General features: G+C 34.5%; 3 protein-coding genes across 3 annotated transcripts; 2 read left to right on the plus strand and 1 right to left on the minus strand.

Moving 5' to 3' along the window:
* The first annotated feature begins 4,457 nt into the window (after positions 1 to 4,457).
* Positions 4,458 to 6,521, plus strand: LOC102611821 (bi-functional coumaroyl CoA and feruloyl CoA ortho-hydroxylase Diox4-like). Its single transcript, XM_025092256.2, has 3 exons — positions 4,458 to 4,514; positions 5,164 to 5,621; positions 5,920 to 6,521. Exons 1-3 carry the CDS (start codon positions 4,458 to 4,460, stop codon positions 6,500 to 6,502), a joined length of 1,098 nt encoding a protein of 365 aa, XP_024948024.1. The 3' UTR covers positions 6,503 to 6,521.
* Positions 6,522 to 9,257: 2,736 nt separating this feature from the next.
* Positions 9,258 to 10,554, plus strand: LOC107178375 (protein FAR1-RELATED SEQUENCE 5-like). The gene is made up of 3 exons (XM_015533462.1): positions 9,258 to 9,355; positions 9,467 to 9,798; positions 9,938 to 10,554. Exons 1-3 carry the CDS (start codon positions 9,258 to 9,260, stop codon positions 10,552 to 10,554), a joined length of 1,047 nt encoding a protein of 348 aa, XP_015388948.1.
* A 2,817-nt stretch (positions 10,555 to 13,371) lies between these two features.
* LOC102611531 (bi-functional coumaroyl CoA and feruloyl CoA ortho-hydroxylase Diox4) lies at positions 13,372 to 14,859 on the minus strand. Its single transcript, XM_006488838.4, has 2 exons — positions 14,285 to 14,859; positions 13,372 to 14,169 (listed from the first exon to the last, which is right to left on the minus strand). Exons 1-2 carry the CDS (start codon positions 14,791 to 14,793, stop codon positions 13,587 to 13,589), a joined length of 1,092 nt encoding a protein of 363 aa, XP_006488901.1. The 5' UTR covers positions 14,794 to 14,859; the 3' UTR covers positions 13,372 to 13,586.
* Positions 14,860 to 15,699: the final 840 nt, after the last annotated feature.

A 15,699-nucleotide genomic window follows, 5' to 3' on the forward strand; every position in this document is an offset into this window, starting at 1 on the left:
CACCCCCATCATCTTCCTGAGTTTCTGAAATGCTTCTAACTTTAATGACTTTGTCATCAAATCAGCCACTTGCTCTTGAGTTCCGCAATGAATTAATTTAACAACACCATCTTTTGTAAGATCTCTCAAGAAATGAAACTGTACATCAATGTGCTTGCTCCTTCCGTGCATAACTAGATTTCTTGAAAGCTTAATTGTTGAACTATTGTCACACATGATAGTGGTGCAACTCTTCTGTTCATGTCCCAACTACTTTAACACTCTCCTCATCCATATTGCCTGACAGGCACAAGCAGCAGCAGCCACGAATTCCGCTTTAGTGGTTGACATCGTAACTATAGGTTGCTTTTTTTACAGTCATGATACTGCACCTGAGCTTAAAAGAAACACATAACCAGACGTGCTTTTACGATCATCTATGTCACCTGCATAGTCACTATCCGTGAAAGCAAGCAGCTCTTCTTCTTCCCCTCCCTTCTTATTCAAAATCCCATAATTTGTTATGCCTTTTAAGTATCTCAAAATCCTTTTGGCAGCTTGTAAGTGAAGCTCAGTGGGTTTAGCCATGTACCTGCTGATCAAACTGATACTGAACATCATATCTGGACGAGTCGCTGTGAGATACATCAAACTGCCCACTATTTTTTTTAAATAAGTCTCATCCATTGTGACTCCATGATTATCTCTACTCATTTTAAAACCTGGCACAATTGGGATGTTTACTGACTTGCTTTCAAACATCCCAAAACGTTTCAACACTTCCATGGCATACCTCTTTTGACAAATAAAATTGCCATCCGACCTCTGTAACACCTCAATGCTAAGAAAGAATCTCATCCTCCCCAAATCAGTCATATAAAAAACTTTCATCATAGAATTCTTAAAACCAAACATCATATTCTCATCATCACCAGTGTAAATAAGATCATCCACATAAATACTTACTATCAACACTTTACATTCACTGCTCCTCTTGGTGAATAAAGTTTGCTCATTCGGGCACTTCTGGAATCCATCATTAACAAAATGATCTTCAATACGGCTAAACCAAGCTCGTGGAGCTTGTTTTAGACCGTACAAAGCTTTATGCAACTTATACACCTTATGCTCACTCCCCCTTTTTTTTATAACCTTCCGGTTACTCTACAAACACGTCTTCACTGAGTTCACCATGGAGAAACGCTGATTTTACATCCAATTGGTAAATCTTCCAACCTCTTTGTGCCGCAAGTGCCATTATCATCCTCATTGTATCCATACGAGCTACTGAAGCAAACACTTCAGTGAGGTCTACCCCTTGTTATTGAAAATACCCCTTTGCTACCAACCGAGCCTTGTACTTGTCTACCTCTCCAAGTCCGTTCAATTTCATTTTATAAATCCATTTCACTCCAATGGTTTTGGCACCAATTGGCAAGTTAATAAGTTCCCATGTCTGATTCTTTTCAATGGAGTGAATCTCTGATTCCATTGCCGATCTCCATTTTGAACTCTTCACTGCCTATTCATAGTTGATAGGATTTGTGGAAGCAATAACAACTATATTCAGCTCAATTTCTTCCTCGGATAGTCCCTCACTGCCGTCATAATCTTTCATCCAAATAGGAACCTGTCTGACCCTTCTATCTCTAGCCTCAAACCCTTCTATATTCACCGGATTAGGTACAACATTCTCGGCTGCATGATTTTCATCTCGCACAGCTTCATTGCCTTCACTAGCAATTTCAAGATTTTCATCACTTTCTGCCTCATGCTCATCATCTGTGTTATTCTTGTCATCACCCCACTCAAGATCTACCAACACTTGTTCCTTATAGCTAGTGTCCGACTCTCATTGTCTATCTTCCTCAAATACTACGTCTCTACTAGTCACCACTTTTTTAGCCATGGGATCATATAGCCTGTAGCCTTTTGTCTCCTCACTAAATCCCAAAAGCACACATTCAAAACTCTTGTTATCTAGCTTAGTTCTCCTGGCGTCTGGGACGTGAACATGTGCCACACATCCGAAGACTCTAAAATGTTCCACTGAAGGTTTCACACCAGACCATGCTTCTTTAGGAGTGACATTCTTGACCGCCACTGTAGGACTTCTGTTTAACACATTTATTTAAAAATTGGTCCAACGGTAACTTTGACCAAGCCTAAACGGTTAACCGTTAATGGTTAACGGTGAACCGTTTGCGAGCAGACAGTCTATAACGGCTAGTTTTTCATCTCCAACTATAAATAAGCTCATTCAAATTCAAACAAGATTGGTCACAACACGACCATTGAGCTTATATTCGAGAATACAATCTTCATAAAACTTTAAAACACATTCTTGCTTCATCTATTCACACATTGGGTATTGATTTGTAATCTTAAATATTGTGTGAGAGAAAAATAATTTTTACTCTTTTACTTTGAGTGATTGTAAGTGTTGGGATACACTTAGGTTAAGAGATTGAGGATAATCTCTTGTTGTAAAGGTTCATTGACACATTGGAAGTCAAGTGTAAGCATTTGAAGGCTTGGAGGGTTGCTTAGTGAAATCCTCAAGCCTGGAAAGCTTGGAGGCGTGGACGTAGGCGAGGTTGGCCGAACCACGTAAAAATCTCAGTGTTTGAATCTCTCTTCCCTTATCTTTTTATATTGTAATTGATTTAATTGTTATTCCATTAAATTCATTTTAGATTTGCTTGATAATTTGTTTTAGAATCAAATAATTTTTAGAATCTCAATTCACCCCTCTCTTAGGTTGCACACTTGTATTTCACTCCAGTATTCCTTGGACCTTAAGAAGTTCTCCATGAGCATACTCCAATGGTCGTAATGACCATCAAAACGTGGAATGGCTGGTTGGACGAAAGAACCTTCGCTTGCACTTGACATCTCTCAAACTCTCCTTTGTTTGCAAGTCACTCGCCTCGCTCTGATACCAATTTGTTAGAATCAATTGGCTGCAGTAACGAGAGCTTAATAAAGTGGATTGAATGACATCTTTTTATTGAAACTCAACTTGGCTTTTAATAGCCATTTTCAACACTAACAGAAAGCATATAAATAGGACACGTTAGCCATTATCTTAGCTACGTGTTTAACAAAGAATAAGTCAAATAACAACATCCCCAAAGACTATGATTTATTGAAACAGAAAGCAAACTAAGTAAAACCCAAATGACTCTTTCACCTAAGGCAGCTTACATATATGTTTGCCAAAATTTTTTTAGACTCTAGCAAAACAATTTTTCTTTTTTTATAACATTTTAGTAATATCAAATATGATGACACTTCACATACAACATCACAATGAGAGTAACTACTTTTTTCTCTCAAAAAAAAAAAAGAAAAAAATAACTATTTTTATTGTAAGGATGAAAAAGCATACACCATAGTAAAGAATTAATTGCAAGAAATCATGAGAGAGAAATCCTAACACTTGATTAACAAGCTAGCTTAGCCAACTAATCCCATTAGTTAAATAATCAAAAGACTATGGGTCAATTTGGTAATATTGTAACTTTTAAAATAATTATCGTTAACTGTGCTATAAAAACAATAAGCAATAAAGAAAATTAGTTAAATGTTTAATAAAATCTATTTTAGAAATTAGTAGTATATGTTTAATAAAACTTATTGTTGAACTGCTTTAAAAATGAAAATGAGTAAAATGGATATAATGTTAGATAAAATTTATTTACACATTAATAAATGTGTATATATAATATCTTTTTTACTTCATTAATTTTTATTTTTTATGCTAATATAGTTGCCAATAATAATCATGTTGTTAAGTTTAAACCATTCTATTTCCTAATTGAATAAGAATAATTTCAAACTTTTATAATATATATCAGGATATATATGGAATTCAATTAAGTATAAAATTGATTCTCAAAATCACATTTTAAAAAATTATTCTTCTTCTACTTTTCAAAATCTGATGTAAAATAAGTAATTTTATCAAAAATAAGTTAAAAAATTACCAAAAATCAAAATTAGATTTTAACTTTTTAAAATCAATTTTGAGACTCTCAAAAATAAGTCCAAAGGGGCCTTATTTTTGAAAGCATAGCAAGATTTCTTAAGCAGAAAAGAAGAGGGAAGCACTCAAAATGACTTCACTCAATCATCATTTAGAGATAAGAAATAAATAAACGACACATAAAATTATACATGTAACAAATTGACAATTTTTACTGAATAGTAATACTATTTTGGGAAAAAGACATGCTACTGACTGAAAATCCTAAACAACTGAATCATTTTTTTCTAATTATATTATACCAAGTTTGACATGCCATTGCCATTTTTCAAAAAAAGTAAACCATGTCATAATCAGTTGTCTGAATTTTTTCGGTACCTATCAAATGCATCAATCAATCAATCACTATAAATAAGCATTAATAATGTTAATTACTTGCAGCATCACCAAGCATAATCCATCCATCTTGGAGAGCTAAGTCCAAGCAAAAATGGCACCAACAAATGGCTCTACCCTCGCAACTGAGTCCTGGGATATTGTTGATTTTGTTATTGTAGTGATTTAACACCCCTTAAGATTCAAGATGCTAAGCCACTGCCCAGAAGACTCAAGTTCTTGATCAAACAAGATGCAGAAGAAACCAAGATTAGATATCAAGTTCCCAACTCAATTCCAATAGGCTCTAGATCTAATGATTAATATCACAGTGTTTTAACCTAAACAAGAAACAACACACAAGAACAGAATCTTACGTGGTTCAATTGTGCATTACATGCACAATTTACATTCACGGGAAAAGCCACAGGAAAAGCTTTATTGATGAATCAAGAAGACAAATACAGAGCTTCTAAACAAGAGATTACAAGCAACAAGAATAACCTCTCTCACTTTCTGATCTCTCTCTCAAGCTCTCTCAGAACCACGTCTGTTTCTCCCTCAGCGACCAGTTTTATACCACTGATGCTGAAACCCAGATTGCTCAGAATCTGGACACGTGTGTAACGGTTTTTAACAGCCTTGATTCGCTTCTTCACGAGCTGGCCACGTGCTTCACTTAAGTTCATCCAAAACGACAGCTGCTGAGTTGTTTAGCCTTTGAACTTAAAAACCTCGTGCTGCACGTGACAAATGACTGAACAATTTGATCAAAACGAAACCGTTTTGGGACTCTGAGTTTTCGATTCATTGCACTCAAGTCCACAGTTATAAACAAAGGTCATGGAGTGAAGGGTCTCTCCGAAATGGGACTCAAAAGCCTCCCAAAACAATTTCACCAACCCTTGGAAGAAAGATTCAGTGAGAAGAAAATCCTGGATCAAGTATCAATTCCCCTCATTGATATGTCAAACTGGGAGAGTCCTGAAGTCGCAAAATCCATTTGCGATGCCGCTGAGAATTGGGGGTTTTTCCAGATTGTGAATCATGGTGTGCCCCTGGAAGTACTCGAGAGAGTAAAGGAAGCGACCCACAGGTTTTTCGCGTTACCGGCAGAGGAGAAGAGGAAGTACTCAAAAGAGAATTCACCAACCAATAAAGTGAGGCTCGGCTCGAGCTTTGTTCCTCTTGTGGAAAAGGCTTTGGAGTGGAAAGACTTTCTCAGCCTATTTTATGGTTCTGAGGAAGAAACTTCTGCATTTTGGCCTCCTGTTTGCAAGTAAGTGCCCACACACAGACACACACATACATAAACATATACATATACTTTTAAATATACTAAATCTCCACTACTTGTATAATAAAAAACTTATCATATCTTTATTATTTTTATAAAACTTATTTTTAAAAGTCGTATTACTACATTATCATAACTTTTATTATATAGTTACCACTTTTGGTTCACAGTAACTTTCAAACTATATCACCACAATACCAAACATGATACCTAAGATTGTGTACTGAATGTTTTTATTTTTATTTTTTTTTTACTTTTTATTTTTTGTTTTTGCTTATAGGGATGAAACGTTGGAGTACATGAAGAGTTCTGAGGTTCTCATTAGACGTTTAATGCATGTGCTAGTCAAGGGGCTAAATGTGAAACGAATTGATGAAATAAGAGAACCTATGTTGTTGGGTTCAAGAAGAGTTAACCTCAACTACTATCCTATGTGTCCCAATCCTGAACTCACAGTGGGAGTAGGCCGTCATTCAGATATTTCAACATTCACCATCCTCCTCCAGGATGATATCGGGGGACTTCATGTGCGGAAAGACAGTGGTAATGACTGGATTCATGTCGCTCCAATTAGCGGATCACTCATTATCAACATTGGTGATGCATTACAAATAATGAGCAATGGTCGATACAAAAGTATTGAGCATTGTGTGATTGCCAATGGAAGCCAGAACAGGATTTCGGTCCCCCTTTTCGTGAACCCAAAACCTGAAGCCATACTCTGTCCTTTTCCCGAAGTGCTCGCAAATGGAGAGAAGCCACTGTATAAGCCAGTTTTGTGTGCAGACTATTCCAGACATTTCTATACGAAAGCACATGATGGAAAGAAAACTATCGACTTTGCAAAGATAGGTGACTTTTGAGATGATCATATGTGAAAGCCTAGCTAATTTTTATGTTGATAATCATAATATGAAGTGCAAGGTTGGTTTCCTAGAATAATCCCGAAACCATTTCTTCACTCGTGGGTATCAAAGATAATGGGCTTTACTCTAGTTTCAACAGTTTATGTATTAAATTATTTCAATAAATTTTATTTCACTCTACTGGGAGTAATTCATCCTTCTCTCTCTCATCCTATTGATTATTCCATAAATTAATTACTCTTTAATTGCCTATGTGGGAAGATCATTCTTCCAATAATTTCTACAATAAACCCTGTAACCTTGATAAGTTTTATAACTTTTTTGCTGCTAATCCCAACTCGAGACCATATTTTTAAATAATAATTTGATGAATTTATAAGGTAATATACTATAAAATAATTCTTATAATTTCATTAAGGTATTATAAGGTAATATACTATAAAATAATACTTATAATTTCCATTAAGGTCCCCACTTATTACATAAAATAATATGCAACTAGATGTAGATATGTGTGTGTAAAGATTTATGTTTGGGTTAATTATGAAAAATGATATAAACTTGCCCGAGTCTGAACAATTTGCCAAAATTAATAAGAAATACAGAGATTTGAAAAGTTCTAGCCTAAAACAAATAGATTGCCTAAAGCTGTGCACTAAAATATTTTCAGATTAATAATATAAAATTAATTGATACTTACATGCCAAAAATATTTTCAATCCACTTATATATATATACATGAATCCCCTTATTTTTATATACTAATAGATAAAAGAATAGTTTTATTTTAGTTTAGTGAAACTGTATAATTTTTTCTTTATATGGGGTCTAATATCTAACTAGAAAATGAAAACAGATATGACATAAATGAAATAAGATGGTGTTTGTTTTTTAGTCTAAAAGATGATATAAATTTGAATTAAGCTGAATTTTGAATAAATTTAAATGTCTGAATCTGAATGATATATTTATTTTTGTTTGAAACTCTTCAAATAAGTACGAAACTACTTGTTTTTTTTTAACTTTTAAGAACCTATACTTTTACAATTATTTATCCTTACTAAATTTAAATGTTAAAATATATAAGTAAAAATAATATAAATTGGACAGTGATAGATCATTTCCTAATCCTAAAGGCCTAAACTCAAAATCATACATTAAAGCATGAAATAAAATGCAATTCAGTGAAAAAAGATTTTATAAATACATATTATATAATTACATTAAAAGCCCGATGAATGAAGCAACTAAACAAAATGAGGAGGGATGTGGGTAAGGAAAATAATAATAATAATAATAATAAAGACGAGCTTAAATTAGTTCGGTGGACATGGTGTAGATTTTGAGGACAGGTATACAAAATGAATAATAAAATGGGAATATTTTTTTACATTAGAATATAGTTAGCTTGCATTCGGTAAAAAGCCATAAAAATGAAAAACAAAAAAATGAGCTGAACCCCCTCTTATTTTCTAGAACTAAGCAAAATCCCCCACAGGTTTTAAAACTTGTTAAAATCCCTCGCTGAGTCGCTGTTAAAGTAATCACTTTCGTAAAGGGCAATTCTGTCTTTTAAAAGTAAGTCCAACAACTTTCCAGTAAAGTTATATGTTTTACAGATTTTGACTTAATTCAACGTACAAATGAATTTAAATTTAAAAAATGATTTAAGCAACGTACATATGATTATTTTCTAAACATGTGGCACAATTTAAATAATTCAACGTACATATGATTATTTTGTGAAGTTTTGAACATACATATGATTAAATCGAAAGAAGCAGGAATTGTGAATTTTTAAAAAATTATTCATTTTTCTTTTTTTATCTTAAAATTATTCATTTTTCTTCTCTCTCTCGCGTCAATTTCTAACCTTGCTTGAATCACCATGGATGGTGACCACCACGCGAGCCGCCAATTTTAATGCATAAACCCAACATGTCGAGAGAATAATAAACGAGAAATGCTAAAGGTTGGGAACCCTGAGAGAACACTGAGAGAAACGGCAGCTTGTGCTGCCGTTTCATTCTCTTAGCTCCCCCCTCCCCCCAACATGAGTAAGATAAAGCGAGCCTCCCACATGAAAAAACACTCCCTTTTATTAGTTTTTTCTTCTCTTTCAGGACATTTTCTTAAATGGTCAACAAAAAGTTGCCGTTTGGCCTCACACTCAAGTCACTTTTGCCAAGTGAAATCTGGCCCCCCACGTGAAAGTCACCAGTCTCCAAAGCTCACTCCGGCTCATGACCAAGCAAAGCTAAGTTTTCTCTCCTTGCTCGTTCACTTCTTTGCTCTTCACAAGCCATTACTTCAGCTCATCAAATTAGTGGCCATTACTTCAGCTCGTTCATTTCTCGATCTAGATCTTGAAGCAACACCCAGTTGGTAATTATCTCAGCTTAAAGAATAATTTTTTATTTGTTTATTATTTTTTGTTATATCATAATAATAGAAATGTACCTGCATTTACTGATTAAATGATAATGTGTTTAATTTAGAATTTTTTAGAAATCTTTTTATTTAAATTATATGTTTGATTTAGAATTTTTTAATTTAAATTTTGTTTGACCATAGAATTTTTTTTAATTTAAATTGTGTTCGATTTATCATTTTTTTTATTTAAATTGTGTTCGATTTATCATTTTTGTTATATAAATTTTTAGAACTTTAATGGATTAAATTATTGTTTGATGGTGTTTGTATAAATTGATCTTACATTTTGGTTAATACGAATATTAATTATTTTGTAGAAATGGATAATTTGGAACATGAAGATGGAGTCGAAGACGCGCAATCGGAAAAATATGAGCCGACTCTTGGGATGTTATTTGATAGCCATGAGGAAATGTGGTAATTTTACAAAGCCTATGGTAAACAAGAAGGGTTTCTTGTTAAGAAGTTAACTAGTAAGAAAGGGAGCGATGGAATTATAAGGTACGCGACGTTTGTATGTTGTCGTAGTGGCAAGTCAGAAAGTAAATCTACTGATGTGCTGAAGCCAAAACCTATTATAAAAACTAGTTGTGATGCTAGAATTGGAGGTTGTGTAAATAAAGATGGAAAATGGATTCTTCGAACTTTAAACCTTGAACACAATCATGGATTGAGTCTGGATAAAGCTAGATATTTTCCTTGTAACCGCAACATTAGTGCAAGTGCAAGAAAGCGTATTGAAATGAATGATTGTGCAGGAATTAACATTGTTAGGAATTTTAATTCTATTGTTGTTGAAGCTGTTAGATATGAAAACGTGTCATTTCTAGAAAAATATTGTAGAAATCTTGTTGACAAAGGTAGGCGATTACAGCTTTAAGAAGGAGATGTTATGGCAATTCTAAAGTACTTCCAGAATAAGCAAACATAATGCAATGGTTTTTTTTTTCAGTATTGATTTGGATGAGCATGATCGATTAAGGAATGTATTTTGGGCAGATCGGAGGAGTAGGGCTGCTTACAAATATTTTGGAGACGTCATCACATTTGACACCACATATCTTACCAATAAATATGACATGCCATTCGCTCTTTTTGTCGGAGTTAATCATCATGGTCAGTCTATTTTGTTAGGATGTGGATTAATTTCACACGAGGATACCGAGACATTTACGTGGTTATTTGAGGCGTGGCTATCATGCATGTCTAATTCTCCTCCCATTGGTATCATTACAGACCAAGACAAAACAATGCAAAAGGCAATCACAAATGTTTTTCCTACGACTAGGCATCGATGGTGTTTGTGGCATATAATGAAGAAGGTACCTGAGAAGTTAGGAGCTTTTAAAGAACGTGAAGGTATTATTTCTTCATTGCTTTCTATTGTTTATGATTCACTAAGTCCGAATGTGTTTGATGAAGCTTGGCATGACATGATGACGGTGTATAATTTATGGGATAATGATTGGTTGAATGGTTTATATGAGGAGCGGTATCGTTGGGTTCCATATTATTTGAACGACTGCTTTTGGGCAGGAATGTCAACAACTCAACGAAGTGAAAGCATGAATGCATTTTTTGATGGATTTGTTAACGCAAAAATAAATTTGAAGTAGTTTGTGAAGCAGTACGAAAATGCGCTGAGAAGGAAAGTTGAATTAGAATGGCAAGCAGATGCCAAGTGTTTCAGTAAAAAAAACTCCTTGTGTATCAAGATATGAGATGGAAAAGCAAGTTGAAGAGGTGTATACTATTTCTAAGTTTAAAGAATTCCAACAAGAATTAACTGCACTGATGTATTATGACACAATTAATTGTGTGGGATCAATATATGAAATCAGTGAATCATTTGGGCAAGGTAAGAAAAAAAGCTTTGAGGTTGTTTTTGAAGAAGCCGCGGGTGAAGTTAACTGTATGTGTTCAAAGTTTCAAAATAATTACCAACAATTATCATAAATTAATTATTAAAATAATTATCAACAATACAATTACCAAAATAATTCCCAACAAAATAATCACTCAACAAAATAATTAGCAAACAAAATTACCAACAATTATCATAAATTAATTATCAAAAAATAATTACCAACTAAACTGAGAGAGTGACCACCGACCACCGACCACCGACCACCGACAGCAGCGACCACTGATTAGATCTGGAGCGAGAGAAGACGGAGATGAAGCTGCTGTAATGTCGGGAAGGCTAAGATGAAGCGAGTTGCTACTGGAGTGAACAAAAGGAAAAGGAGTTGGAGTTCATGTGGGAGTGCTGGAGAAGGAGTTGAAAATAGAAAGGAAAAGGAGTTGAAAGGGAGTGCTGGAACGGCTGGAATGGATCTGTGAAAGCGAAGAAGGAAAATGATTTGAAAGGGAGTGCTGGAACGGATATATGAAAGTGAGTGGAAGAAGGAAAAGGATTTGAAAGGGAGTGCTAGAACGGCTGGAACGGATCTGTGAAAGCGAAGAAGGAAAAGGATTTGAGAAGGGAGTGCTGGAATGGATCTATGAAAACGAGTGGAAGAAGGAAAAAGTTTTGAAAGGGAGTGCTTTTTCACATGGGGGATAGATTTTTCTTACTCACGCGTGGGGGGGGGGGGGGGGGGGGAAGGTGAGAGAACAAAACAGCAACACAAGCTGTCGTTTCTCTCAGAGTTCCCGATGTTTAGCAGCACTCATAATAAACTCTTCAATCACGAGCCCAGTTTTGATCCACTTGACAACTATTACAAATTTTCATCCACCATAGCCAACATTTGTTTCCTCCATCACCTCAAACAAATTTATTGAAAAAAATTCCAACATAAATCAAGATTGAGACTTTCTATGGCGTTGCTCAGAATTCAGAAGCCAAATCGTCATCTTTGGGCTGCCAAGGCCTGTGGCAGTGACATAATGGCGATGATTGATCGGTGGCAATAATAGGTTCTATTGCTCGGGTTTCAGTTTGAAAAATGAGGGAAGCAAAAATTTCAGGAATCATATTTACTTTTTTTATCGGCGGCAATGGAAATATGGGTCAAACCGATATAAGGGATATAGGATCCGTAAAAAGTCCGAACATATTGCTTATTGTTTGTGTTCGAAATTGAAAATATGAAATGGGTAAACCGATTTATCATTTTTAGTTTTTTGTATGATTGTTTTATAAAAGAGGAGAAAGTTTCTCCTCAATTAAGAATCCAATTAAAAATGCAATTGGATTTTTTCTTTTGCTATTGTATATTGCAACGTATTTTGTGTTGGCCCATAATCTATTGATAAACTGATAATATTTAGTTTTAAATGTCTATTATTTTTAAGGGTATAATTTCCCTTTCAAAGAAGGTGATTATTTTAATATCATGGGAGTTTTAGCTAGTTTTAAAATTTGAGGGCATTTTGCTCATTTTTGTCCCAAAAAATGACTCATTTCATTCTGTTAAAATTATCTAAAAAATGCCATTAAATTAATTTTAAAAAAAACCTCTAAAACTTAATTACTAAAGTTAGACCGGGCTACAGTCTGACCAGGCTCAGGTGAAATTCTTTAAGATCCCTAAAGTTTTATGATTTTGTTTGTTCAAAAAAAAAAGTTTTATGATTTTGTTATGTAACAATCTAATATATCCCTCACTGGATCTCTACTAAAATAATTGAAATACCTTTCATACTTAAGTTACTCTTAGATTGGGACATATAAATTCAATATTAAAGGAGTAATTTACCATTTCAATTGAACAAATCATATATTTATTGAAGAAATTAAACACGCTTCGGGGTTATTACTATTTATTATGAAAATGTTATGGTTTGTTCTGATTTAAAAGAAAAGCATGTGAACATATTATAACACTGTCACTAGTATAGGAATGTTACAAAAACTGCCGCAATATATTTTATAGCAAGAATCTTTTCGTTTTTTATTTCCTTCACAATTAGACTAGCTACCTTTTTTTTTAATTTTATCAATTATTCTGTCTATTATTGAAATAAAAAAGAATTTCATGAAATAATATTTCATGGTACGTATAATTTTATAATATCTATTACAATCGCGTTATAAGATATAAGCTAATTTGTCACCATTTTGTCATTTTTTTAATTTTTAACATATATATTTTGTTAAGAGCAAGGTTATTGATGTCTTGTTATTTAATGTGTGTGTGTATTTTTTTTACTGCTTTAACTATACTGAAAATTAGGAAAAATACCTACAAAAAGTTTTAATTTAGCCAGGTCTTATTAAAAAACCCTGCGTCCATCCTGCCGTGAACATGAGATGGAGACTTGAGCTTGAAACCGGCCTTTGAGACTTCAGGTCGAAAACAAATACGAGAGTGTCATTATAGCATGAGGCCATAACATCATAATTAAGACCATGACACCAATAAAGTTTCGGGAACTGCAAAAAGATCCCGTAAGGTGTCAGAAAATTAACTAACAAAAAGAATACATCCACAAAACACAAATACAATTTATTAATATGACAAATTGAATCAAATACATAGAGCTTTGAAGCCAGAGTAAAACCCTTCATAACAATAAATTTATTTTTCCATGTCAGGAGTGAAGAACTGGCCTCAGTATTATTCACTGAATCCCACCTTCATCACCGTGCAATTTATTTTCACCAAGATAACAATTAGCAAGGCATTCACTGATTTTCATCTCAAATGTCGCTTATCTTTGCAAAGTCGATAGTTTTCTTCCCATCATGTGCCTTGGTATAGAAATGCCTGGAGTAGTCTGCGCACAGAACTGGCTTATACAGTGGCTTCTCCCCATTTGCAAGCACTTCGGGGAAGGGACAGAGTATGGCTTCAGGTTTTGGGTTCACGAAAAGGGGGACCGAAATCCTGTTCTGGCTTCCATTGGCAATCACACAATGCTCAATACTTTTGTATCGACCATTGCTCATGATTTGCAATGCATCACCAATGTTGATAATGAGTGATCCGCTAATTGGAGCGACATGAATCCAGTCAGTACCATTGTCCTTTCGCACGTGAAGTCCCCCGATGTCATCTTGGAGGAGGATAGTGAATGTTGAAATATCTGAATGACGGCCTACGCCAACTGTGAGTTCAGGATTGGGACACATAGGATAATAGTTGAGGTTAACTCTTCTTGAGCCCAACAACATAGGTTCTCTTATTTCATCAATTCGTTTCACGTTTAGCCCCTTTACTAGCACATCCATTAAACGTTTGATGAGAACTTCAGAACTCCTCATGTACTCCAACATTTCATCCCTACGGGCCGAAAGAGGGGGGAAAAAAGAACAAAAGCAAAAATAATAACGTTCAGTATACAATCATAGTACATGAAAGAGTGTGTGTGTATGTTTGTATGTATATTGGCACTTACTTGCAAACAGGAGGCCAAAAAGCAGAAGTTTCTTCCTCAGAAACATAAAACAGGCTGAGAAAGTCTTTCCACTCGAGAGCCCTTTCCACATGGGGAACAAAGCTTGAGCCGTACCTGACATTATTTATTGGTGAATTCTCCTTTGAGTACTTCCTCTTCTCCTCTGCCGGTAACGCGAAAAACCTGTGGGTAGCTTCCTTTACTCTCTCGAGTACTTCCAGGGGCACACCATGATTCACAATCTGGAAAAATCCCCAATTCTCAGCGGCATCGCAAATGGATTTTGCGACTTCAGGACTCTCCCATTTTGACATATCAATGAGGGGAATTGATACGTGGTCCAGGATTCTTTTCTCACTGAATCTTTCTTCTAAGGGTTGGTGAAATTGTTTTGGGAGGCTTTTGAGCCCCTTTTCGGAGAGACCCTTCACTCCGTGACCTTTGTGTATGACAAAATCAGCAATATCCCAGGACTCAGTTACCACGGTAGAGCCATTTGTTGGTGCCATTTTTGTTTGGACTTTGCTCTGAAGGCGGATGGCTTATACTTACTTAGTGATGTTGCAATTAGTTAACACCACTAATGCCTATTTATAGTGATTCATTGATGTATTTTAAAACTATTCAGAAAAGAAAATATTATTGTTGTGTAATTGTTGTGCTTTCACTTTATTGTCCTACTTACAGTTTTTTTTTTACCTTGTCAATATAACACCGTTGTTTCTTTCTGGGTCAAAATGGTATCACTCTTTGAGTAAATGATAAGTATGGTACAAATACATTGTGCAATGAATTTTGTACGCTTCTATCTAACCCATCCATTATTACACATCACTTTCTACACATAAATTTATCAAAAAATCATGATAGTTCTGTCATTACTCTCTTTGTATAAATTATACTACTTTGTCTATATATCTATATATATATATATACTGACAGAAATTATATATTTTTTTAACAAACTTAAGTATTAATTGTTTTAGTTTAAGTTATTGATCTTTAGCAGTCAAAATAGACTGCGAGGAAAAAAAAAAAGGATTAACAAAGAGATAAAATTAAGTCAAGAATGGTATCCTGCTCTTTAATATTCTTGATATTTGAAATACAAACATGACAAAAATAATAATAATAATAAGAGAGATGATCAAAGCAGATTCAGAAATTTGTTTTATGTAAATATGAAATAGATATTTGATTAAAAGTTTTGTATGTTTCACGGGGGTGTTCTAATCCCTGACCACTTCTGGATCTTTAATAATAAAATATAGATCGAGAGAAAAAAGTCTAGAAGAGTATCCTAAACTTTAATCGATCTTAGACCAGAGGGCGAAGTTCGGAGTGCACTAACCCAGCTGTAGCCCGGGTAGGCTTTTGTTTTTTTTTTGGTGGGGGGGGGGGGGGGGGGGGGGGGG

The sequence above is a fragment of the Citrus sinensis genome, chromosome 2, assembly GCF_022201045.2.
Source record: "Citrus sinensis cultivar Valencia sweet orange chromosome 2, DVS_A1.0, whole genome shotgun sequence".
Classification (NCBI taxonomy): domain Eukaryota; kingdom Viridiplantae; phylum Streptophyta; class Magnoliopsida; order Sapindales; family Rutaceae; genus Citrus; species Citrus sinensis.